The sequence below is a fragment of the Lepisosteus platostomus genome, chromosome 5 (genome assembly GCF_059453375.1).
Source record: "Lepisosteus platostomus isolate fLepPlt1 chromosome 5, fLepPlt1.hap1, whole genome shotgun sequence".
Taxonomy (NCBI): domain Eukaryota; kingdom Metazoa; phylum Chordata; class Actinopteri; order Semionotiformes; family Lepisosteidae; genus Lepisosteus; species Lepisosteus platostomus.
Genome location: NC_142615.1, coordinates 12660960 through 12687122, shown reverse-complemented (window position 1 = coordinate 12687122; position 26163 = coordinate 12660960). Strand labels below are relative to the sequence as shown.

The following is a 26163-nucleotide window of genomic DNA, read 5'->3' as shown; positions in this document are numbered from 1 at the left end:
TCTTATGAAGAGTAAAAACACTCATGGTTCTGAGAAATGACAACCTTTCTCAGAAACGACAACGCTGTGAGAGGTGTGGAGACGTGCAGGAACACAGGTCTGCAGGTCACAGTACAGCAGAAATAGCCCACAGAAACCACAGAGAGATGTGCTGCACAATGTGTTTCCCCTACTCTGAGAATGAAAGTGAAACAGGAGTGGTGTGTGACAAAAATTATAAGTGTTGCTTACAGATGTTCACCTGGTGTCCTGTGTACAGTGAGCAGGAGATGGTCTTGGGCAGTTTCATATCGAGCTCAATACACACAGTAACATAGAGCTGGGACTGTCCTGCAGGACAGACACACTGCTCGGGTCTCTCAGCTCTTATATACAGTACAGATAGACGTGATACAGGACAGACTCAGTGTATTATATGCCAACATTAACAGCTGTGAAACAGTTACCCTGATGCTGTATCTGTTGTTGTGGGAGACTTTTATCAGGTCAACCTGTGGAAGGTTCTTCTGAAATCTTACCAGCATGTCTCCTGCCCAGCAAGGGGTGCAGATACTCTCGATCACTGATACACCTCTATCAAAGATGCCTACCGCTCCATCCCCCACCCACTCTTCAGACAGTCAGATCATCTGTCAGTGCTTCTCCTGCCAGCTCACAAGCAGAAGCTGTACGCTGGCAGTCCTGTGCGGACCAGCTGGCCACGGTGTTTATGAATATTTTGAATCTTTCACTTTTACAATCTACCATTCCCATGTGTTTTAAGAAAACTACCATTATTCCAGTGCCAAAGAAAAATACTCCTGTTTTAATGATTACAGGCCAGTAGCACTCACATCCACCATAATGAAGTGATTTGAAAGGCTGCTCATGAGGCACATTAACACACTTGTACCTGAGTGCTTAGACCCCCTGCAGTTTGCATACGGTGCAACAGGTCCACTGACGACGCTATTTTCCTGTATCTTCACACTGCCCTGGTTCACTTGGCTGACAAAGACACATATGTCGGAAATCTATTCATTGATTACAGCTCTGCCTTTAAAACAGTAGCTCCTTCCAGACTGGTCAGGAAGCTTAATGACCTGGGCATCGCCACCTCTCTGTGCAACTGGATTATGGGTTTCCTGACCAGCAGACCACAGACTGTGAGGGTAGATGGACAGCTTTCTTCCAAACTGACTATCAATATAGGTGTCCCTCAGGGGTGTGTGCTTAACGCCCTGCTGTTCTCCTTGTTTACCCACGATTGTGTGGCCAGACACAGGTCCTATTCTATCTTCAAATATGCTGATGACACTACATTCACTGGCCAAATCACTGCTAATAAGGAGACAGCCTACAGGGATGAGTCAGGAACCTGGGGGAGTGGTGCACTGACAATAACCTCCATCAATGTCAGCGAAACAAAAGAGCTGGTCATTGATTTCAGAAAGCAGGGTGGGGACCACACCCCTCTTCACATCAATGGGGGTGCTGTAGAGATGGTTAGCAGGTTCAAGTTCCCGGGTACCTTCAATGCCAGCGTGGTCCCAGCATGTAACTGGAGCTACTGAGAAGGTACAACAGTGCCTTTACTTCCTCAGACAGCTGACGAAATTTGGACTGTCTTCAGCTGTCCTTACCACATGTTACAGGTGTGCTGTTGAGAGTGGCTCAGGTGTGGGATTACAGTGTGGTTTGGCAGCAGCTCGTTACAGGGGGTGATCAGGTCAGCCCAGTCCATCACTGGAGTACAGCTCCCCTCTGTTTCAGACATCTTTACAAGTCGCTGTCTCAGGAAGGCTGGGAGTATCGTTAAAGATACCAGTCATCCTGGTTCCTCACTGTTCTCCTCCCTTTTCTCTGGTGAAAGTTATAGGAGCATAAAGGCACGAACGTCTAGACTCAGACAGCTTCTTCCCTCAAGCTGTCAGATCACTGAACTCCACCCACACCACTGGCTCATACTGATGTGTTTTATTCTCTAGTTGTATGTTATTTAACTTGTTGTTGCTGCTGTTCTGTGATTTTGGTGATTCCTTGATATCTTGTATAGGAGCACACATGCAAATAAGCATCTCATTGCACTTGTGCAGATGACAAGAAACTGAACTGAACTTCTCTATTCTGAACCTGTATTTCTACTGTACTGAAGATTCACAACTGAAACATTGTGTCTCTAGTCTTGTCCTTTCAAACCTTTACTTGTTCCTGTGCAGCCTGCTGACACAGAATTTTTAACAGGCATAAGGCTGTTTCTCCAGATGTTTTCTACGTGTAGGAACTTGAATGAAAAAGTGAACGTAATCTTTTTTTGTGAAATGCTCCTGTTTTATGGAGCCCTGGTGATGTTATATGTGTCCTTGTTTGTATTGTATGTTATTTTCTGCTTGTTTTGTTTCTTCTTGCAATAAAAAACCTTCTGCTTTCTGACCATCACTTGTTGTGGCACCCTGTGGTCAAGAGTGGGCGCCATTACATCACATCTCCTGACTGCTTCTCTGAGGCATAGATCGCCGGATATTAAATCTCAGTAACAAAATAAATTCATGGATCATGTAGAAAAAATCTACATATTTTGAAATGAAGCACAATAACTTGGACTTTGTGGAAGTACTGTAATTCACCATGTTGTCACAAACTCCCATTCCAGTTATCTCGAATGCTGATGTGATGCGGCCCTTCCTGCTCACTAGTCTCTATAATTACTGATGTACAAGTGAATAATTACAGGTTTTTCAGCAGACATTTCCCTGCAGAAATGTTTCAACTCTGCATGCAGAGTAAGTAGAGTTTGTCAGTAAAACCATCAGGAAGAGGAGAGGACTATTTCCATCGGATCAAAAGAGATATTTTTACAAGCCAGCTTGTTTACAGTGTCACACGGCTGCTTCACCTCACTGGAAGGTTTGTTGCCTCATTCTAAATCACAGAACATGGCGCTGTGCAGACCTGGAAATTTCACTGCGTTGTGATGAACACTGGGGTTTTTTATGTTTCTGTGTCCATTTTACTTTTATTGTGTTTGAAATGCACCCATCAATGCTGAATCTTTCTAACCCTGGAATTTAAGAATAGCGTTAAAGTTCCCCTTTATTGACATGTCTGTCCTCAGAATAAAGGAAGTACAAGATGATAATAATAATTCTTTATGGCACCTTTTTACAGTCTAGTGTCCGTCACTAAACTGGGGCATTAGAACCCACACAGACCGCAGGGTGAATGTCCCCTGCTGGCCCCACTAACACCTCTTCCAGCAGCACTCTCACTATAAGAAATATCACCCCTGTGTGTGAGAGTAGGGATGTGGACCCCAGTGTCCCGACTGCTGGTCAGTACAGATCCAGGACACTGTGTGTGAGAGTAGGGGTGTGGACCCCAGTGTCCCGACTGCTGGTCAATACAGATCCAGGACACTGTGTGTGAGAGTAGGGGTGTGGACCCCAGTGTCCTGACTGCTGGTAAGAGTTGACCTGGATATTCTGGTGATTTATTTTGGTCTTAATGATGAACCGGTTCAGTTGATAATTAACTTTATAAATCCACTAGGTGACACCAGATCTGTGTCACAGCAAGGACAGGAAACCCCCACCCCACATCAGCAGGAAGAGAAGGAGAGAGAGAGAGAGATGGCTTCTGAGAGCTCAGCGCTCAGCCCTGGTGAGTTTTCTTTTGTTCTAACTGAGAGTGCCTGTAAGAGAGTCCCTGAGGGTCTCTTCTGTGCACAGTAGCAGCTGGAGAAGTTTCTTCCTGTCTGCTGAGAGTTTGTTCTGTCTGTTAAACACACAGGGTCTGAACTAGGAGAGAGACAGGAGCTGATTTACTTTCACTTTCTCTTGTCAGGGATCAGAGATCGGTACTGTAAAACCCAAGCTGTTTGGAATTTACTAAATATTTAAATAAAGTGTTTATTTAAGGCAAAAATGATTGATGTAAAACCTGTCTGTTTGCTGATGGTATTGGATTCACACCATTAGTATTAATGATGCTCAGACATGCTATATGATCGTTTCCTGTTTGTTGCTCAGAGGCTGTGTTTATTGTACAGTTGATAATACCAGAGAGGAATAAGTACAGATGAACAACAGAGGAATTTATTTAGTCCATAATTAGTAGTGATTCCAGGTTCTCATGCAGCTGTTTTTCCTGTCCTGACTGGAGGAGCTCACCCAGCTGTGTCTGGAGAGAAGCCAGGTTATCGGCTTCAACAACATGGCTGGGCAGCTTGTTCCCCACACCCACCCCTCTCTGTGTACAGTAGAGCTTCATGTCTTGACTTGGGGAGCTCATCCAGCTGTGTCTGGAGAAAAGCCAGGGTATCTGCTTCAACAACACAAAACCTCTTTTTGATTTTAAGTCTTAGTGGTCCTTTGTGTTTCAATGTTAGTTCTGAGGATGTCTGAAATATCAATATCTAAATGTTCACTAATCGTCACTGAGGATTTTGAATATTTTGTATGTATGTGGCTCAGTACCTCCAGCCTGTCATTGTGGGACCCTCCCTTCAGACTAAAGAGAATCAGTTCCTGCAGCCTGTAAGTGTGGGACACTCCCTTCAGACTAAAGAGACTCAGTTTCTTCAGCCTATCAGTGTGGGACACTCCCTTCAGACTGGCAGGTGTAGAGGTTCTATAAATACAGGAATCACAGGTGGACTCTTAGTGCTAGCAGGACTGTTCTTTATGACAAAGAGGTCTTTTCATATTCAACAATTTAGTTTTTCTACAAAATTTTATGAAACCCCATGAAACAACAGTGAAATTAATAAAATGCCAGTATCTAATGACAAAAGAAATATGTTCTGTAGAGAGAACTGATAAAAGTAAAACAATACCTGTAATACAAATAATAATACTAATTTAAACTTATCAGAAATTGAATGTATACAAGAGATATATGAAAAGAATTTGTGAAATATCAATGGTCAGTTTCTGAAGAAGAATAATCTGTGATCTTTGTCTCTGACAGGGGAGGCACCACAGCATCTCTCAGAGATCAGGATCGTGCTGCTGGGGGGACGACGGTCTGGGAAGAGCTCAGCAGGAAACACCATCCTGGGCAGAGAGGAGTTTCAGACTAGGAACCATTGTGTGAGAAGTCAAGGTGAAATAGCTAAGAGGCAGGTCACTGTGGTCGACACTCCAGGGTGGGATCCACAGCAGGTCAGACAGGAAGTTATCGAAAAGGAGGTTGTGTGCAGTGTCTCTCTGTGCCTCCCAGGACCCCACGCTCTTGTCCTGGCCATACCTGTAGACTCCTCATTCACAGAGGAAGAAAGGAACACATTGGAGGAACACCTGCAGCTCCTCACTGACAGAGCCTGGAAACACACAATAGTGCTGTTTACCTGCGGGGACACACTGAGACACACAACCATTGAGCAGCACATTGAGAGAGGAGGGAAGGAGCTCCAGTGGCTGGTGGAGAAATGTGGGAACAGGTATCATGTTCTTAACAACAAGAACAGGGGCGACCACTCTCAGGTCACAGAACTGCTGGAGAAGATAGAGGACATGGTGGAAGGAAACTATGGGTGGCACTTTACTACTGAGACATATCAGGAGATTGAAAAGAGGATCAGACTTGATTATTTGAAACAGAGCAAGGAGGAGAGACAGAGAGAGACAGAGGAGCTGAGACAGAGGTTGGAGGAGAGACAGAGAGAGATAGAGGAGCTGAGACAGAGGGAAGAGGAGAGACAGAGAGAGACAGAGGAGCTGAGACAGAGGGAGGAGGAGAGACAGAGAGAGACAGAGGAGCTGAGACAGAAGTATGAAAGAAGGGAGAGAGAGAGAGAAGAGGAGCTCAGACAGAGGTTGGAGGAGGAGTGGAGCAGGAGAGAAGAGGAGCTGAAGGAGAAGATGAGAAAAACAATGAAGGAAGAGGAGCTGGAGAAAGAGACAGAGGAGCCCAGACTGCCTGTCAAGAGGAGGAACAGTGTGGAGTGGATTCCTCCTGCCAGTGAGTGTGATTGATGTTCTATTACTGAGTCACTTATCTTACTTGTCATCAAACCCAGGGATTCAACCATCTGGTGTCCTATAAGGAATTAAAATCATACTGTGCTCCACTCTGTACTGTATTACTAACACACTGATATCTACCAACTTAAACTGGTCTTCTGTGCTGTACTTGAACTGTTTTCTATCATTGAGATCAGATTTAATCCATCACAGCGAAATTCAGTCACACCAACAACCTCTCTGATCTGTTCCTCAAGACTGTCTGACCAACAGTGTCAAAGGCAGCTCTGAAGTCCAGCAGGACAGGAATGGATGAAAGAGCCCATCAGCAGATCATTAGAAACTCTAACAAGAGGTGACTTAGTCCACTTTACTGTAATTGAACAAATTATTATCTGTTGAGTGAATGATACATCTGAGCTCTAAAATAAGTCTAAAATGCCAATAGAGCTGAAACTCCTCAGTGTATCACTGACAGAAGAGCTCAGAACAGGAGCAGAAGTCTGAATGAACAGAGGGCCATCAATTAATATTAATCTCCTCTCATGTTTAACCTCCCTGATGCTCCTGTCTCTCCTCCTGTTGCAGTGAGTGAAGGAGACCCTGCAGTCGAACCAGGAGGTCGAGTCCCAGATCAGACAGAGACAACTGCAGATCGTGAGGAAGAGAGAGGAGAGGAAACAGAGGGACGAGGAGAGCACTAGAAGGAGCTGCAGAACTACCTCCGCAGGATGGAGGAGGAGATCCAGACACGAGAGGAGAAGATCAGAGCGCTGGAGGAGTAGATAGCAGAGCTGGAGGAGAGGCTGAGGGAGGAGAGGGATGAGGGGAGGAGGAGAGAGCTGGAGGAGGAGCTGAGGAGAGAGAGAGGGGAGAGGGAGAGGCTGCAGAGAGACATAGAGGAACTGAGAGAGGAGCAGGAGAGAGAGAGGAGAGAGAGAGGAGACACACAGGAGGGAGATGGAGGAGCTCAGGCAGCGCTATGAGGAAAAGGCCAGAGAGGAGGCAGAAACGCTCCAGCAGGTCAGTGTGTCAACAACACAGTTCACTCCAGCAGGACAGGAGCACAGGAGCTGCAGGAGGTCTGAGGAGCTGAGAGAGACAGTAGAGAGACTCAATTGTAGACAGATACAGTACAGTAGTTTGTTATTTCAGTCCCCTGAAGCAGAAGAGACATAAAAGAGATACAGGAGTTTGAATGAGAAGCAGAAGCAGCACAATGAGAGAAAGGCCACAGAAGATGATTGAGAGAAGGTGTTGCTTAAAACATTCTCTAATCTCTAATCATCTTAATTTATGTTACTGATGTATTTAACCTAAATTAAATAAATTATGTTTAAAGAGAACAATAACAGCAGCTTTGCTCCCTCCCAGCTTGTATCCAATCACAGCAGCCTCCCATCTGAAGCCCCTCCCTCTTCCCTCATCCTACTTCCTGTTCCTGTGGAGACTCCAACATGGCAGAGACGGTATCTTAGCTCAATACTTCTCTTGAAGAAGGCTCCTTTTGCCAGTATTATTGTGTAATGACGTGATTGTTGTGTTGCCAAGTGCCTTGAAAACATTTACAGATGAAGGTTTTTCTATTAACTTTAGTCAAGTGAATCCCAGCTTTATCAACGAACATTTTAAGACGAACATTACCAACGGAAGGGACAGTACAATAGTATTACTTTATGTGCTGCATTGAAATGTTGAGATTTTATATATATACAGTAATTGGAAGGCATTATTGAGATTATTGAGTTTCACTGTTTATTAAAAAGTATTTGTGTATAAGGATCTTTCTCCTGTTTTTATACCTCATCAGTTTAATGGACCAATATTCTTAAGAGACTCATCAGAGAGGCTGGACTCCAGAGTCAGGGGCAGTGAGACTTTACACTGGGCACTATCAGGTGATACAGACCAGCTCAGTGCAGTTAACCCCAGCAGTTTGTAAAGCCTAACAGAGACTCATCAGAGAGGCTGGGCTCCAGAGTCGGGGCAGTGAGACTCTACACTGGGCACTATCAGGTGACACAGACCAGCTCAGTGCTGTTAACCCCCAGTCTTCCGTCCTTGTGCTCCTCTGACCAGTCCAGACTGGGCTCATAATCATTATACACACTACACACACAGGTTATACATTATTTTGAATGTATTTCTATTCAAATAATCTTGTATTTCTACCAAATTGTGGATATTTTACTGGAGTTATTAGAGTAAACTATCAGCTTTCTATAAAGTCTAAATAATACTGTACCTCCCTGTATTCAGCACTAATCATACTTGTATTTATAAAGAATAAAAAGGGTTAATTGAAGAAGCTTTCAGAAGCACGGAGTGAAAAGAGAAAAACACACTCGTGTGTAACAGTGTTGTGAGTTCAGTGAAGTGTAGGTGGAGTGTGGGGAACTGTCCTGTTCAGTCGTGTGTGTGTTACAGAGTGTGAGACAGTTTTTAAACGGGACAGTGTAACATCACCTGTAATGAGTGTAGGATGTACGAGACTGAGAGGAAGATCAGCGATACCAGCTGCAGTTCTCCTGTTCTATAAGAACCTCTGGAAACGCTCCCATATAGTTACTAACTTCTTAGAAAAACTTTTAAAAAAGGGATCCAGTGTGAGTTTATTCTCGGCACGCGTCTCTGACTGCAGCCAGCACAGGAAGGGACCTGCGTGACGTCACCACGTCCAGGCTGTGAGGGACTCGCGGTGCAGACGCCCGCAGGAAGTCGCCCAGGGGGGTTGTGGGAATTGTAGTTTGTAACTAGTAGCTATTGCCTGCTGTGGTGAAGCGTTCAGACAGGGTTACACTTAGAGCGAACTACCTGCCTCCATGAACTTATTTAAACAGCCGTGGGTGAAAATACCAGGTTCATATATCTGCTGGGGTACAGAAATACAATATGAGGTATTAATAAATATTTACATATAAACTTCACTCGTATTAATACAGTCTCGTTTGAATAAATTCCGCTGTTTATCTAGTAAATTCATTTCAATGAGTTTTCATTCTTTACATTTCATTAGTGTGAGAGACGCGACTCCGTACTGGATACAGCACATAGAAACTGGATGGACCTCTGTTCACGACTGAAGACACTCAGGATAAAGAGTTAATTAACTGTAATTAATGTCATGAGCTGTAATGAGTCCCGGTGTCAGAGTAACTGTAACTGATAACAACACAGACAGTATTATATTAGTGAGAGTAACAGTCAGGAGATCAAATCCTTTTCTAATAAAATGGGACTACTGCATTTCTGTTATTTTAAATTGTTTTCTTGAGAGTGAAGTAACGGGAGACTTTAATTAGAAAGTGTTGCTGTAAAAAGCGAAGTTCCGGTTTTTATACTCGTCCAGAAACTGTCCCCGCTCTGACCTCTCCTCCAGGTCGCCTCTCATGTGTCTGTTCTGGCAGGTTTCTGTCAAAAAACACGTTACAGGACTCCTGTCTCATGTGGAGACACATGTGGGGTCATGTCAGGGCAGAAGTCCCACATTGTAAACCATTTAAACTGGGACTGGGTACAACCCGGATCAAGACAAGAACTGAGAGATTCATCAATCAGTCTCAGGACTCTCTCCTACTGGTGTCTATCTCTCTGTCCTGTTTCCTAAAAAACCCACTAGTACCCCATGTAGGAAAGAAGGAAAGAAGACTCGCTCGTCACTCCTGTTCTGTCCCGGTGTCGCAGTAACTGGGACTGAAGCAGACGGAGAGGAGACGCGCACTTCCAGAACTTTCCTTCCCGCTCGGTTCTTCCAGCTGAGCCCCAGACGGACTTTTCCCCTCATGAGGAAAGAACATCTTCCCACACAAACAGCCCGTTTCTCTCAGAAACATTGGCTAACCCACAACATCCAGGGCACAGGGAGCGTTTTTACCAGCTGCGCCGCCACACGGACACCAGGACTCCCCTCGTCTGCAGAAACACCAGGGAAGAGCCTCCGCCATCCCTCCCAGCCCACAGGAGATTCCCGGTGCAGCAGCAGTATCAGGAGGACGAGCCGGAAGCGGGTTTTGGCGCCAGTTTTGCTCTTTTATTATCAGCTCATGAGAATAAAGTCAATATCAAACATAAAAGTCAATTTCTGGTCAGATTTGTTCTACACATAGGAAATTGAATGAGTGTAAGTAATTATTTTTTGTGAAATGCTTCTGGATTATGGAGCCCTGGTGATGTTACACTTATATAGCGCATTTCTGGACACTCCACTCAAAGCTCTTTACAGGTAATGATTATTTGGATGAAGATGGTTTTGGGGACTAATAGTCTGTTTCTACAGCCCACCTCCCAGCCAACTAAATAACCTTAAAGAGACTCCACCATCCCTGGGGTGTGGACCCCAGTGTCCCGACTGCTGGTCAGTACAGATCCCAGGACACTGTGTGTGAGAGTAGGGGTGTGGACCCCAGTGTCCCGACTGCTGGTCAGTACAGATCCCAGGACACTGTGGGAGTAGAGGTGTGTGTTTTTTGCTGTACTGATAGCAAATTCCACCAACTATTGGCAATAAAGAATAATCTAATCAACTTCAAAAACATTTTCACTTTCACAGTCTTGTCACAGGTCAGTACTATCAAGGTCACATCATGCTGTCCTTGAAATATTTGTTTTTTAATTAGAACTTTAGAAAAATCATTCAATTGGTGCAAAACCTAACACATTGTAGGTCATCATTGATCATTTTAAATTAATTGATTACTAATGTCAATTACTAACGAGTGATAAATACATCAACAGATTTTATATAGCTGCACATGTCCAACAATAAAATTGACTCTTGATTTTCAGCAGATCTCATTTGAAGTAATAATAATAAAAAACTTTATTTTATATAGCACCTTTTAAGGTGTCTTCTCAAAGCAATTCACCGATTGATAACAACAATCTCCTTGCACAGCAGCAGCTGGAGAAGTTTCTTCCTGTCTGTTGAGAGTTTGTTCTGTGTGTCAAAAACACAGGGTCTGAACTAGGAAACAGACAGGAGCTGATTTACTTTAAATTTCTCCAGTGAAGATATCAGAGATTGATATTATAAAGATTGGCAGAGTTGTGGCTCTGTGGCTAAGGATCTTTGCCTGTGGGTGAAAGGTTGCTGGTTCAAATCTTGCAGTTGGCAGAGGAATCCTACTCTGTTGGGCCCCTGAGCAAGACTCTTAACCTGAACTGCTCCAGGGGCACTGTACAATGGCTGCCCCTGTGCTCTGAATCTGTCTTTTTCACATACCCCAGCTTGCTCTCCATGAGACACACAGACTGGGAGAGAAACTGGGGTATGTGAAAAAGACAAATTCCTAATACAAGAAATTGTATATGGGCTAATAAAGTTATGTTATAATTCAAGCTGTTTGGAATTCACTAAATATTTTAATAATGTGTTTATTTAAGGTAAATTGATTGATGTAAAACCTGTCTGTTTTCCTGTTTGTTGCTCAGAGACCATGTTTATTGTACAGTTGATAATACCAGAGAGGAATAAGTACAGATGAACAACTGAGGAATTTATTTGGCCCATAATTAGTAGTGATTCCAGGTTCTCATGCAGCTGTTTCTCCTGTCCTGACTGGAGGAGCTCATCCAGCTGTGTCTGGTGAGAAGCTAGGGTATCGGCTTCAACAACATAGTTGGGCCTCTTGTTCCCCCCTCCCACCCCCCTCTGTGTACAGTAGAGCCTCCTGTCCTGACTGGAGGAGCTCACCCAGCTGTGTCTGGAGAGAAGCCAGGGTATCGGCTTCAACAACATGGCTGGGCAGCTTGTTCCCCCCTCCAACCCCTCTCTGTGTACAGTAGAGCCTCCTGTCCTGACTGGAGGAGCTCATCCAGCTGTGTCTGGAGAGAAGCCGGGGTATCGGCTTCAACAACAGGGCTGGGCAGCTTGTTCCCCTCTCCCACGCCCCTCTTTGTACAGTAGAGCCTCCCACTCCTAATTTTAAGTCTTAGTGTTGCTTTGAGATTCAGTGTTAATTCTGAGGAACACTGAGGTGTCAATATCTAACTGGTCTTTAATGATGACTAACTGTCACTGAGGATGTTGAATATTTTGTACAGATGCAGCCATTCAAAGTGCGCGGTACAGACATGTACCGGAGGTAATTGGCTACGGTGTCGTGCATCGTGACGCAAGATGACGCGGGGTACCGCTGTACGTGATTGGTTGACCGACAGGGGCACTCGTGGTCCGTTGGTCTGTCGTAGAAAGACTTACAGTAAACGTCTTTGCTGTGCCCGTTGTAGACATTGAATTTTACCACTGAAGGGAAATCTTAGTGCCTGAGCATAAAAAGAATAGGAGCATACTGCAACGTGTGTGAAGGCCATAAACTATATTAATTTTGGAACTTAAACATACAGTATATGGCTGGTCTTGGTACTTTAAAGTAAAAAATACACACCAGTATTCCATTTCTCCCTAAACATTTTAAGCATCGAAGTCTTTAACTAAAGAGATACCGGAGTCAACAAGCATACTTTTAGAATTTGATTAATAGGGAATATAATATGGAATCGCGTATCTAAAGAATTTATTAACGATATGATTATATTCGTGTACTGCGACAGGGCTGTGTAGGGCTGTTTCGCCTCCCTCTTCATGCGTCTTCCCTTGTAGCCTACTGGTTTATGTGCCTGACTACCAACTGATGGGTTGTGTGTTCAAATCCAGCTGTTGCTGGACTTTTCTTTTAACAAACATTTCTTTGAAAAAATAGAATAGCGATATTATGGACAATCAATTGACTTTTACATTTCAAAATATCACAACATGATCGATTCTAAGTCATTTTTGATAACAATCAACAAACAAACATTTCTTTGAAAAAATGAGATGTTTCCCTTGGTCAGAGATATAAATATATAATATATAAATAAATTAAATTTAACTAACGTGAAATAGCGTGTGAAAAAGTGGTAGTTTTAAGCTTTTCTGCTAATATAATATTGAATCGCGTATCTAAAGAAATTAATAACGATATGATTATATTCATGTACTGCCACAGGGCTGTGTAGGGCTGTTTCGCCTCTCTCTTCATGCGATTGTACCAGGAAGAGGATTTCTTTCTATTCGAAACGTGTATTTTAAAAGTTTAAGAAGTAAAAACCTTACAGCGTACACAGATTTCTAAACTGATCAGGATCGTTATCTTTGTCTTATGCATAATAATGTTCACCGCTCTGTCCAGCAAATTAATAATAAACTTTATTTTACATAGCGTTTTAAACGAATAAGTAATTAGATTGCTCATAAACCTAATCACTTGCTTTTTCTTTTTATTTAGGCTCAGATTTCAACTATAGATCGTATTATTAATAACCATAATAACAACCAACCAACAAAAACAACCATATAAACATAATACCAACCAAAAACATAGATAACGACCACAATACAAAATCAAATATATCAAACCATTATACTCTCGCAAATTCCTCCAATTATCATAATCCTGCCCCTTATGCAAAACAAAACCCTCCTCCCATCCCAGTTTATACTCTTTATCATAAACAAAATCCACCTCAATTTTCAACATAAAGCATTACACAAAATCAATACCTCAACACTCCATACTCAACAACGATAATTCACAAACAGCCAGAACATGTAGTGGTTTCATTAGTGACAAAGGCTAGTGACCTTTGTTTCATTAGTGACAAAGGCTAAAAGGGCTTTTATGTAAACCATGTTTGCTATTAATTCATTCAGGGCTAAAGTATGTTCATTGTCTTCAAATGAAAGAAGGGTTCCTTTCGCCGTGGTCGGGTTGAAATTAGAAGCTTGCCATGCCTGGACTGTTACACCAACGTATTAGCATGTTAAAGCGATTTCATTGAGGAGCCTCGCCTTTCTTAACTAGTACTGTACTTACTGGGTTTTTGAGGGGGGGGGGGAGGTGTCTTTTGCTGGAAATCTCGCCTGCTTCTACTTTACAAGTACAACCCCCTCTTTGCCGGAGTGCTGGCTGTGACGAATTAAACCGGTTTCACAGGTATTTTCAAAGTAGGAAGTACAGTGTTAACTGGTAGCTGGGCTCCTCAATGAAATCGCTTTAACATGCTAATGCGTTGGTGTAACAGTCCTGGAGTGGCAAGCTTCCAATGTCAACTCGACTCGATTGGAAGACAATGAACGTATTTTAGCCCTAATTGAATTAATAGCAAACATGGTTTACATAAAATACATTTTTCCAAGAAAGTTTATAATAATACGATCTATAGTTGAAATCTGAGCCTAAATATAAAGGAAAAGCATTTTCAGAGAGTAATCACGCTCTGTTTATGTAGAAAAAGCGATTAGGTTTATGAGCAATCTAATTACCTATTCGCTTAAAATGCTATATAAAATAAAGTTTATTTAGAGATGAATGATCAGTGTCGCAGTTTAAATAATTTTCGTAGGAGGGCTGTACAAAGAGTGAAATACCAGAAGGATGATTGCACTGGACTGCACACTCTCCTAGAGTGCTGTTCTTCACTGGATTGAAAGGATTACCTTTCCTTCTTCAATTATCTTCATTCCCCTGTAACAGTACAGTACTACAGCATGACTGTTGTTGCTTGTGGACAGTATATAAACACAAATTTTTAAGATGAAACTTGAGTCACTTTGGAAAAAAAGTTCTGACACAAGTTCTGACAAAAGAACAAAAGTTCACAAAATCATGAACATCAGGTAAAACTTTGTAGTTACTTGATGTCAAAAACGATAAGTTTCTTTTATAATGACTTTTAAGTTTTGACTCTTGAGCAAACTGAACCCTTCTTATCTGTGGAAAGGTTAGTGTGTAACCTCCCTGATGCTCCTGTCTCTCCCCCTGTTGCAGTGAGTGAAGGAGACCCTACAGTCGAACCCAGACTCCAGCCCTGCCCCTCTGAGCTGAGACTGGTGCTGCTGGGCAGGACTGGTGCCGGGAAGAGCGCAGCAGGAAATATCATCCTGGGCTCAGAGGAGTTTCCCTCTGAAGCCAGCAGCTCCGCAGTCACTCAGGAGAGCCGGAAGAGAACAGGACAAGTGTCCGGGAGACGGGTGACTGTGGTGGACACTCCAGACTGGCTCCACACCGGACTGTCTCAGGGGGACAGGAGACGGGATGTGGGGCTCTGTGTTAATCTGTCTGCCCCGGGACCCCACGCCTTCCTCCTGGTGACCCCCCTGGGCCGATCCACAGGGGAGGAGAGGAGGACACTGGAGACAGTCCTGGAGATATTTGGGGAGGGGGCCCTGGGACACACCATGGTCCTGTTCACCCACGCTGATGAGCTGACCAGCAGGACGCTGGAGGAGTCTGTGCACACAGGCAGCAGGGAGCTCCAGAGGCTGCTGGAGAAGTGTGGGAACAGTTATCACGCACTCAACAACAAGGACAGGGGCAGCACTCAGGTCACAGAGCTGCTGGAGAAGATAGAGGAGCTGGTAGGAGGAAACAAGGGCAGCTACTACAGCAGTGAGATGTACCAGGAGGCCGAGTCCCAGATCACACAGAGGCAACTGCAGATCCTGAGGGAGAGAGAGGAGAGGAAACAGAGGGAGGAGGACAGACTGAGGGAGAAGCACCAGAAGGAGCTGCAGAACTACCTCCGCAGGATGGAGGAGGAGATCCAGACACGAGAGGACAAGATCAGAGCGCTAGAGAAGTGGATAGCAGAGCTGGAGGAGAGGCTGAGGGAGGTGAGGGATGAGGGGAGGAGGAGAGAGCTGGAGGAGGAGCTGAGGAGAGAGAGAGAGGAGAGAGAGTGGCTGCAGAGTGAGATGGAGGAACTGAGAGAGGAGCAGGAGAGGGAGAGGAGACAGAGAGAGGAGACACACAGAAGGGAGATGGAGGAGCTCAGGCAGCACTATGAGGAAAAGGCCAGAGAGGAGGCAGAGAGACACCTAGACCTGGTGAAGCAGCACCTCAGCACAGGAGCAGTGATACTGGGAGCAGGACTTGGGGCAGCAACAGGAGCCCTAGCAGGAGCCCTGAGGGGCCTAACAGGAGCAGCAGCAGGAACAGTGATAGGAGCTGCAGCAGGAGCTCAGATAGGAGCTTTACTGGGAGGAGAAACCAGAGCAGCACAGACTCACACAAAAGAGCACACACAGCCTGCAGATACACAATAACACACACAGCTCACAGACACACAAGAGCAAACACAGCCCACAGACACACAAGACCACACACAGTCTGAGCTGAGAGAGAGCTGAAGACACTGAGACAGGAGCAGGAGAGGGAGAGGAGGAGCTCAGTGTTATTCGAGTGACAGAGAGATACAGACAGACACTGATACAGAGAGGCCATTCCATTTGGTTCACAATTAAGGTGTTTTTCTAGCTGATAGAGTTTCCTGATAAGGAACAACTCCCAAGGCTAAGACACATCAACCACCCTAACAAATGGTCATCTCTGGGGCCTCAATGTTGGAGATTCTAAGGGAGAGTCTTATTCAAAGTTGTTTACAACTCTAAGGTCAGAGTGCATGGTTACTCATCATCACCCAATCAGGAACTGGTAGGGCAGGTTAACCCCACATGGGTCTTGAATGCCCATGAAACTTTCAACCAATGAACAGCCGTAGTTCCTCCAGGGTAAAACAGGCAGCACAGGACTTAGTCAGTGCGCCTCCTGGACATTCTCGACTCAGCGCCTCCTTGACATCCTCAGACCCAGCCCAGACAACCACGTAACGGCCAGTGTGTCCGAGTGGCAGGACTTTCCTTTGTTCTAAGAGTCGAGAACGGAGGTTGCCAGCGTGTAACCAAAGGATCCACCCGAGGTTAGCCCAGCAGCAAGCCTCATGAACCCACCGCGAAAGATCACCTGATCAACAAGTGAACTACGGTCGGAACTGTGGACAGCTGAAATCAGCATTAAGAACTAGTGCTACATCAGGAACGAACTGGTCTTCTTCCTGTCTAAAGAGTGTGACCTGCTTGGACACGCAGAAACTCCTGGGCAGAAACTCTGCTAGTAAAGCCAGAACTAACTAGCCGGTCTTCAGAGAGCATCAGCAGGAATCTCTCCCTCCTTCTCCCACACCGCCAGCCGCACCAGCACTGCCTGTCACTGGGCCAGAGGATGCTGATTGGATGCAGCAGCCTGCCACCACTGTTTGTGTCAGCGGGAGATCTGACTCCACACAGATTGGATGAGTATTCAACATTCTGCATTACAGCTCGAGAATTCAATTGTTACCTCAACCACAGTTGACATCAATTTAATTCCTATGAGTGATGTACTTGCTTTTCAGTATCTAGTGTAGAACTTTTAACCAAAGTTAATTTAGGAAAGGGTCTAAATTAATGATATACTGAACGTATGTCCCTCTTGCTTTGTAACTTTTTATTATTGAATATATACGTTTTGTATTCTGCTAACCCTCACTATAAGATCTGTTATGTTTATATGCACATTTTATGTATTAATAAATTCTCATGTATTAGTATCTGTGTGTGTGCGTTGTTTGAGTTATCCTGCATGGTTGATTCTATTAGCCATCAGAAGAATCATTTTGTGACTTACTGCTACAATTAATAATTGTCCCAGTTAAGCACAAAACCCTACATTTACTGGTGCCTCGTGAGAGGATGCCTACACTACTGACATCCACTTCAAATCTATCAGTGGATTTCGACCTTAAAATCTTTACTACTGGATCTGGTTTTCTGAAACTGTGACCTTAACATTGAGATTTTACTTTTAAATGCAAACAATGGTATCCGTTTGCCTTTTCACACCATAGCTAGTTTTATAATCGAAAGAGTAGCTAAACTGAAACGATAATTACATGTGAAAGCATGGTATAAATTGAATGGTATAAAACTTAATGTATTTCTTGAATTTTAAAATAAGGAGTGATTCAATTGTGTTTGCACTTGTGCTGTAATAAGAAATAATGTTGAGATATTTTATGAGTGAAAATACTTACATTAATAAATTGTACATTATTTCCCATTCCAGGTGTTACAGTAAATGCTCTGTAACCTGTTCTCTTCTGTTTTAAAGAAGAAATATTCTGTCTAGAAAGCTGCTAATAGTAATAAAAATAATGTTATAATTACTGGTATACATTTAGTTCATATATATAGTTGCTAATTATATATATATAATTATAAAAATATAATTAGTATTATCGGCAATAGCTACAAAATACTGTAAAAAGAACAAAGGGCTAGAACACAATAAAGAAATGCTGAATTTTTATTTTGTATATAACACATACAGTTAAATGAAATACATTTGTGAATATAAAATGTATAGTTCCATGTTGTGTAATATTTTGATATCTTTCTATCAAGTTAAATTTGTATTATCTTTAAGTAGTGCAGATGGAATTTAACACCTGAGTTCTTGCAGAGCTGCAACACACAAGTCATTTCACAGACAGTTTACTGAAACTGTACACATTCAAATATATTGAATCATTGTATGCCTTAATTTAAACCCAGAACTCTACACATAGATAAACTTCTGCATTAACTGTATTAGTATCCGTAATTGAAAGAATAGCGAGTAGAACATCAGAATTTCCTAAAATTAGCAATATTCTATTATTATTTTAAGCTCTTCTGATTCTTTTTGTATTTGTTTTGTGTCTCTAAAATGCCTTTTAGAAAATAGTCACACTCAGAAAATCAAAATGGAAATAAACAAAGTATGTCTTTTAACATATATAAAAGCAACATCTGTCTTATCTACTGTCACTGTTTCATATAATGTGGACTTTCACCCTGATTCTCTGTTTAATTTTACTTCAAATATTTAAGAGGCTTTACCCAAAAGCACACAGACAGTAATACATCAAATATATCCTAAAAAAATGGAACACCAACCACCTATGACACAACCTCTGGAGCTTATCATCCTGACTGCCTGTCAGAAACAGAATCAGTGCCTCCTTCTGACCAAGCTCAGAGGTCAAATAATAGTGGAACACTTCCTAGCAGGAGAGAAGATGGACAGGCAGCTCTCCTTTGTCATCAGGACAGAGCGCAGCTGAGACCCCTGTCTTCACCCCTGAGCCCACAGGGCAACTGAGCTGCTGCTCTGCACCCCAGACCCCCAGTAACAACACAGCCCCCCGCCCTGCCAGTCACACACAGCACTGCCTTTTCAGACTGACAGCAGGAACCTCTCACACAGGCGGGACGGCCAATCACACAGGGCCCTTTCAGTCTTCTCCATATATATCAGAGCCACATCACTGTTTCCTCTCCCTGAAGACACTCCCAGCAGCGCGGAGGAGAGGAGAGACAGGAGCAGCTCTGTGTCTCACTGGAGGAAACACAGATACAGATACAGACAGCAGGGCTGCAGGTGCTGCAGGGGCAGGAAGAGATCAGATATTAAACTAAGAAAAAATTGTAGACAAGTATTATATTTTTAAATCAGTATCAAGATAATTAATTATGCATATACGGTCCTGTAATTCCTGCTGTCTGTATCAGGAAGTGTCTAGTGACTGGTGTCCAGAATGTGGTCCTTTGTGCTTTGCTGTCTGTGTCAGGCAGTGTCCAGTGACTGGTGTCCTGAATATAGTCCTGTGTGCCTTGCTGTCTGTGTCAGGCAGTGTCCAATGACTGGTGTCCTGCAGTGACTCACAGAGTTGTTGTGTCTCCAGACAGTAATGTCTTCTGGTCCTCTTCAAGGGCAGTGTGAGGAGAGCCTGTGCTCAAGGTGGCAGTGAGGTCATTCAGGTCAGCACAGGAATATGGAGACAATGTGGACTGAATAAGAACTGGCCGTCCTGTGACTGTGATCAATAATTTAAATGAAAAAGAAAGAAAAGCCCAGCAGTGATTGTCCCTTATGTACTGAGCCTGTTGGACAGCAGCTCTTCCAGTTGACTCCCTCAGACCCTGAGTCTGTCTCTGTACAGCTACAATCCAAACAGATGTTCCAGCCCCTCCAGTTGTGACCCCAGTGTCTCTTTGTGTGGAGCCGACTGCATGACTGAGACTCTCTAACAGCACAGTGGAGCTGAACTGATACTGATGGACTGATACACCCCCAGTCTGAACAGTGTGAAGGCACAGCCCACATCCTCTTCCTTATTATGATAGGTAGTAGGAGCAGCAGTAGGAGCAGCAGTAAAATATTAGTAGTAGCAGTAGTATCAGTGGCAGCAGCAGTTGTGGTAGCAGTAGTACCAGAATGGAGGCTGACTCTCAGAGCTCCAGTGTCAGTGTGAGGAGAAGCTCTCAGACCTGACTGCTGCCAGAGCCTCTGAGCCTGAGTGGCCATGAGCCCTGAGCTCCTCAGCAGCTGAGAAAAGCCTCCTGTCTCCTGAGGTCACAGTGTGGTTGAACACCTGCGCTGTCTTCCTGCTCCTTCTCTTCTCTCTCCTCTTTCCTGTCTCTCTCGCTGTGTGTGCTCTTATCTGTCCATCTCTCTCTCCTCTTCTCTCACTCTGACAGTCTGTGCAGAGTATCTGAAGGGGTTGTAACATTGATCGGCAAAGGAAAAGACTTCTCAGAGGCAGAATAATAAAAAAATCTTTATCTCCTCTCAGTCAGATTCACAGCTCAGACTCACACACAGAGCTCTGGGTCCTTCAGTACTTTACCCAAACTCCTCCCTCCTGAACACACAGAAGCTCATCTCCATTCTTCTCTTTATCCTGACAATCCAGAACCAGAGGACATTGAGACAATCAGTGCTGCTACATGAACAATATCAGACAGAATAGCCTGGACTCAAGTCACATCTCCCCCTTTTCTCCTTCCTCACAGCCTCTTAGAGACAGAGCAGAGCTCCTGGTTCTCCTCTCCATGAACAGGGCTCAGGGGTCACTGATCTGGCAGCTGTGAGCTCTGTTCCAGGTCAGAAGCAAGAAGCTTCTATTAACCCTTTCCAGGCCATCCAGCCCTTCAGTATTACTGCCCTGATTCATTGTCTTTACTGTAAGTCAGCCTCCATCCCTCTGTCAGAAGTGTTTTACTGAAAATTGAGCAATATGTGATTATCTCTTTTTATTATTTTTACTGATTTAATGAACAGCAGTATTGCTACTCTTATAAGTGTAATATGATTATTAGCAGCAGCAGACCGATGGTCTTGTCTATGATAGTGACCAGTTGACCAGTCTGTAGCTCTGAGCAGTGGGACTCAGATCACACAGAAGACCTGTCTGTGTGTTATTCCACACCAGCCCTGGGATTCAGCGTCTCCCACACGTCTCTCACGGAGTCTTATAAATATACAGTTAAACAGAGTCTGATAACAATTATACAGTTAATTAAATCACCAAACTGAGTGGAAATAAAACCAGGATATGATGATCTTCAACCTTAAAAGCGCTTATTACAGGGACTTGTGCCCTTTCTCTTCTGCTCTACCGGAGTATGCTTTACAACGCATTAGTCTGTGAAGTAAACTATTTTTTTTGTTTAATAAATTGTATTCCTCTGTTTGTCGGTCTCCTTTTCCAGCTGTTATGAATCGCCTCTCTTCACAGCCTGGTGTTTTTTCTTTTGGAGATGTTACAGTATATCTGTAAGAAAAGCCCCCCGGGCTCCGGACAGGAGTCTCCTCCAGCGGAGACGCGCTCTGCTCTGTCAGAAAGAGCGCTGTGACGTCACAGACACCAGCCAGAGCGCCGGGATCAGAGAGCGAGACCGCGGGAGGAGCGCTGAGAGCACGGAGGAGAGATATTGATAACTTATGTATCGACAACCACTTAATTCAACTAAAAAACCTTAGAATCATCAATTAACTTCACCGATTGGTGAGTACTGATTCTTTTTTTTCTTTAAATTCTTTAAATATCTAGAAAAGAGTCAATACAGCCTGTATCGATCAAATACCATAGTGCGTTTAGTGTTCATAATGTTCAATCCCAAATTAAAGAATGATTATTCAAATGATTGTTTAGAAATCGTATTCTAGAGCTTGAAAATTATATTCCAAGTTGATAAATTTGTGTAGATAACAGTTTAAATGCATTTTTCCACTGTTTACAAATTATAAGTATGGTAACCACGGCGACACGTGCCACTTCACTGTGCCCAGCTAGGTGTCTCGCCTTCGTCACAAAGAGTGGTTTGACGTCACGGACTAATACTAATGCGAGTGTATTCATATTTAATATTAGTGAGAGTACAATCGGTAGCTTTAATATTAATGCTAGTGTTCATGTCAGTATTAATGGTGATTGCGCTTCTGATAGTTTTGATGCCAGTATTCATGTTAATATTAGTTATAATTATAGAGTTACTGTTAGAGTATTTACACTAGTAGTCATGTTAGTTTTAGTGATAGCATTACTGTTATTATTAGTATTAGTAGTGTATTAGTAGTTTGTGTCAGTGATAATGATAGTGTAATTCTAAATGATAGTGTTACTGTTTTAATGTTAGTGGCATTTGTGTTAGTGTTAGTTATACTGTATTTGTAGTTATGAGTGTGTGTGTTTTTGTCTGTGTGTGTGTGTGTTGGTGTGTGTCTATAAGTATTTGTAGTCTATGTGTGTGTCTGTGAATGTGTGCGAGTATGTGTGTGAGTGTCTGATTGTGTGTATAAATGTATGTCGTGTCTGTGAGTGTGTGTTGTGTCTGTGTGTGTGTCTGTGAATGTGTGTCTGTGAGTGTGTGTAGTGTATGTGTGTGTGTGTAATGTCTGTGTGTGAATATGTGTGGGTGGGTGTCTGTCAGTGTGTTATAATGTGTGTGATTGTGTGGGTGTATATCTGTGGGCTTGGGCTCCACTCGTGTGTCTGATAGAAGTGACCCATCAACAGGTGTTGAGGTCCAGAGTCGCCTGAGAATGGAACCATTTTCTAGATTCCAGACCAATGTCCAGAGAGCTGTGAGTGCTCTGTTTTTATCACTATTACTAGTAATGACAGCAGTAGTAGTATTAATATCAGAATTAGTATTAGAATTTGTAGTCATGGTCATAGTAGTAGCAGCAGAAGTAACAACAGTGGTAGTTGGATTATCCAAGCACTTACTCCAGGAACTACAGTATTACACATTTATACTCTATTTTCCAGGTATGTTTTGTAAAGTGCTGTGATGTTCTGGATTAAAAGGCAAAATATAAGACAAAAATTGATTGATTGATTGATTGATTGACTATGAGAGTGAAGTCTGGTCGAACTTGTTTGTCTAACTGAACTGTCCTGTCCACAGATGTCAACAGAGGTGAACAGAGAAGATGTCCAAACTCACCAGAGACTGGAGACAAGTTTGAGAGTCAGGCCCCAGACCCAGAGAGCTGTGAGTCCACTGCTGGTCTTCTTCATATTGTGTTTCTTCCTCTTCTTCCTCCTCCTGAAATTAAAGCTCATTGCAGTAGCAGGGCTCTGTTGTCTTCTCTTGAGGAGGAGAAAGACTCTACCTGACAGTGTGTGCATCTGCGTGTGTGTTAGTGTGTGGGAGTGTGTGTCTGTGGGTGTGTGTGCTTGTGAGTCTAGTCCAGCCCGTGTCTGTAACAGAACTGTGTCTGACATCCCCAGATCAGGAAGGAGGTAACAGGAGACTCAGCCAACACAGGAGCCAAACCCAAGACCCCAAGAAAAGCAAGTCTGCATTATTATTATTATTATTATTATTATTATTTTTAGTAGTAGTAGTAGTAGTAGTGGTGAGAGGGTGAGTGTGTGTGAGGTTGTGTGTGAGAGAGGGTGAGCATGTCTCAAACTCCATTCCTAGAGGGTCTGGTGAATCATCTGGTTTCCTGCCCAGAGGTTTTGGTTACAAAGTTGATCTAATTTTTTAATTAAACAAAAAATATTCTAATACTGTACCTTTATCCAGACCTTAAATATCCAACTGTGCCTTGAATATTTTGAGTCTTCAACAGTGAGAGACATCAAAATATATTATTAAACACATTATTTCCACATCTTCTTATGAAAATAATTAGATTAATTGTTTAATTGGCTAGCCCCGTTTGGAAAGAAAACCTGGAGATGCACCTGGCTCTCCAGGGATTGTGATTGGGCTTGAGACCCCTGGTCTAGCAGAACTGGCCCCTCAATAGGGATGTTGGGGATCATGAAGCTGGATAGCTGAGGGCTGGACACTGCGTCTGGATCGAGGATGACAGGCCACTGTCATGTAGGGTCATCTTGGCCCATGATGATGATGAGTGTTTGTCTGACTGGCTGGTAACTCTGTTTTCTCCTCCCCAGCACCACCTGGAGAAACTCACTCAAGTTGAGAGAGGAATGGCTGAGCAGAGAGAAGGGTGTCACACCGAGACCTGGGGCAGATCCCACAGGAACGTGAGTATTGGCTTCAACAACATGGTTGGATAGCTTGTTCCACACACCCACCTCCCTCTACATACAGTAGTGCCTCCTGTCCTGACTGTAGGGTCTCATCCAGCTCTCTCTTAAGATAAGCCACCCTATCGGCTTCAACAACATGGCTAGACAGCTTGTTCCACACACCCACCCTCCTCTATGTAAAGAATACTGTATTAATACTGTTAGACTAAGAATAAACCTGTACTGAGACACAAACTTGGTTGGCTTCTGCTGGTGAGACTAAAGCAGTCAACTTGCTGACAGGTCTTGACAGAGGTGGATGTGACCCTGAAAGGCCGGAGAGGGGCAACCGATACTGAGGCACTGAGCAAAGATTCTTCCAGTGTAAGACAACCAATGTGTTCTGCTCAGGATGATGATGGTGATGCAGATGGTAGTGTAGATAATGAAGGTGGTTATTATGATGATGTTGATGGAAAGGTGTTGATGATGATGATGGTGGACATGATGATTGTCATGATGAAGAAGGATATGGTGATGAAGATGGTGGAGATCATTTATTAGAAATGTGATGAAGATGATGGTGACGAAGATAGTGGAGATTATAATGGTGGAGGTGTTGATGATGGTGACACAGTCATGCCTGTGTGTGGCTGTGTGTGAAAGGGAAGGTGGGGTTGGATCAGGTCTGCCGCTGTCATCTGATAAGACTGTCAGAGGAAGAGGGAGCAGACTCCCCCTGCGTCTCACCCCGGGCAGCCGAGAGCTGCAAGTCTGTGAGCCTGATATGTCTGTGACATCTGTCGAAAGTTTGGTTTCAGCTGCAATGTTGGTGACTGTGATTGCTGGGAGACCAGGGGCAGGGCTTGGTCCTCCTAGAGTTTTCTTTCTGTCCTCCTCATGCCCTCTCTGTGCCCCTGTCCCCTCAGGCCAGCCAGCCAATCACCAGGCAGGAGACCGAGACCCAGCTGTGGAACTACCCTAAGGGCCCGGAGAGGGATCTGCAGAAGGACAGGGCATGGACCTCCTCCTTGGCAGCCCACATACCCCATTGCTCGCCCCCTCACACACCCCCTCACCCACCCCCTGGTACACCCGCTCACCCGGGCCTGACCCCAGCGGCCCTGTGGCGGCTCAGGGAGGGCCTGCAGGTCGAGCTGAAGGGGCTGCTCCAGGAGGAGGAGATACGGGTGCGGACCTGGGCTCAGAACATGATATCATCTATCCAGCTGGACTGCCTGGCGCTGTACAATGAGCTCCTGCCTGACTTTGAATCAGAGGGTGCATACGCGGGATTGGTAAGTCCCTTAAACCCCTCCCCCTTGCTTGAATCACACTGAGGTATGCAGGGGCTGGGGCGACTCACCTCTCCAAGACACCTGCGTCATCCCACTCCCATTTCACCTCAACATGGTTCTGAGAAAATCTCCTGTCCCCAAGGGGAGAGAGACAGGAGCCGGGCTGGGCCTCCAGCCCTCTGTTTATTCAAGATTATTGCCTCAGGAGGTGGGTGAGGTGGAAGACACACTGTCTACAGATCACCACTAGGGACAGCGTAAAGCAGGGGGTGAGACTCTTGATCATGGATAAGGATAACAGTGGGATGACTCCCCCTCTCTTGACTCACTGCCTACTGATGATGTTATGTCACTCCAGCTCCTCCTCATGGTGGTGTCTGCAGTCAGGCAATTTGGAGAATCGTTGAGGGATGATGATGAATATTCACCTTTCTTGTTCTCCCAGGGCACAGGAATCATGAAGCAGGACAACTATGAGGAGGTGAAAGAGGCGCTGAAATCCTACTTCGAAAATACAATGGCCAGGTGTGACTTATCTGAGGTGGACAAGTGCTTCCGCCAGGCTGCAGCTGACCTTGACCTTATTCTGCAGAAGTACCTGGGAGATGTTGTGGCCGAGGTCTGTGAATAGCAGGTTTATTTTGATAAAAGACATTTCTCATCCCCTTCTATTGTTGGTGTCTATTTCATGTAAAGGATTTGACTTGAAAATGAAATGTTTAATCGACTCACAGGGAGTCTTCTTT

At 44.0% G+C, this 26163-nt stretch overlaps 2 protein-coding genes across 2 annotated transcripts; both read left to right on the top strand.

Moving 5' to 3' along the window:
- Window positions 1-2615: 2615 nt before the first annotated feature.
- On the top strand, window positions 2616-17311 carry LOC148663672 (GTPase IMAP family member 8-like). The gene is made up of 4 exons (XM_088630884.1): window positions 2616-2886; window positions 3529-3639; window positions 4948-5940; window positions 14753-17311. Exons 2-4 carry the CDS (start codon window positions 3609-3611, stop codon window positions 16027-16029), a joined length of 2301 nt encoding a protein of 766 aa, XP_088487010.1. The 5' UTR covers window positions 2616-2886; window positions 3529-3608; the 3' UTR covers window positions 16030-17311.
- A 3903-nt stretch (window positions 17312-21214) lies between these two features.
- Window positions 21215-26083, top strand: LOC148663671 (uncharacterized). Its single transcript, XM_088631389.1, has 8 exons — window positions 21215-21632; window positions 22644-22711; window positions 23038-23124; window positions 23364-23426; window positions 24042-24134; window positions 24423-24503; window positions 25049-25417; window positions 25863-26083. Exons 2-8 carry the CDS (start codon window positions 22670-22672, stop codon window positions 26046-26048), a joined length of 921 nt encoding a protein of 306 aa, XP_088487515.1. The 5' UTR covers window positions 21215-21632; window positions 22644-22669; the 3' UTR covers window positions 26049-26083.
- Window positions 26084-26163: the final 80 nt, after the last annotated feature.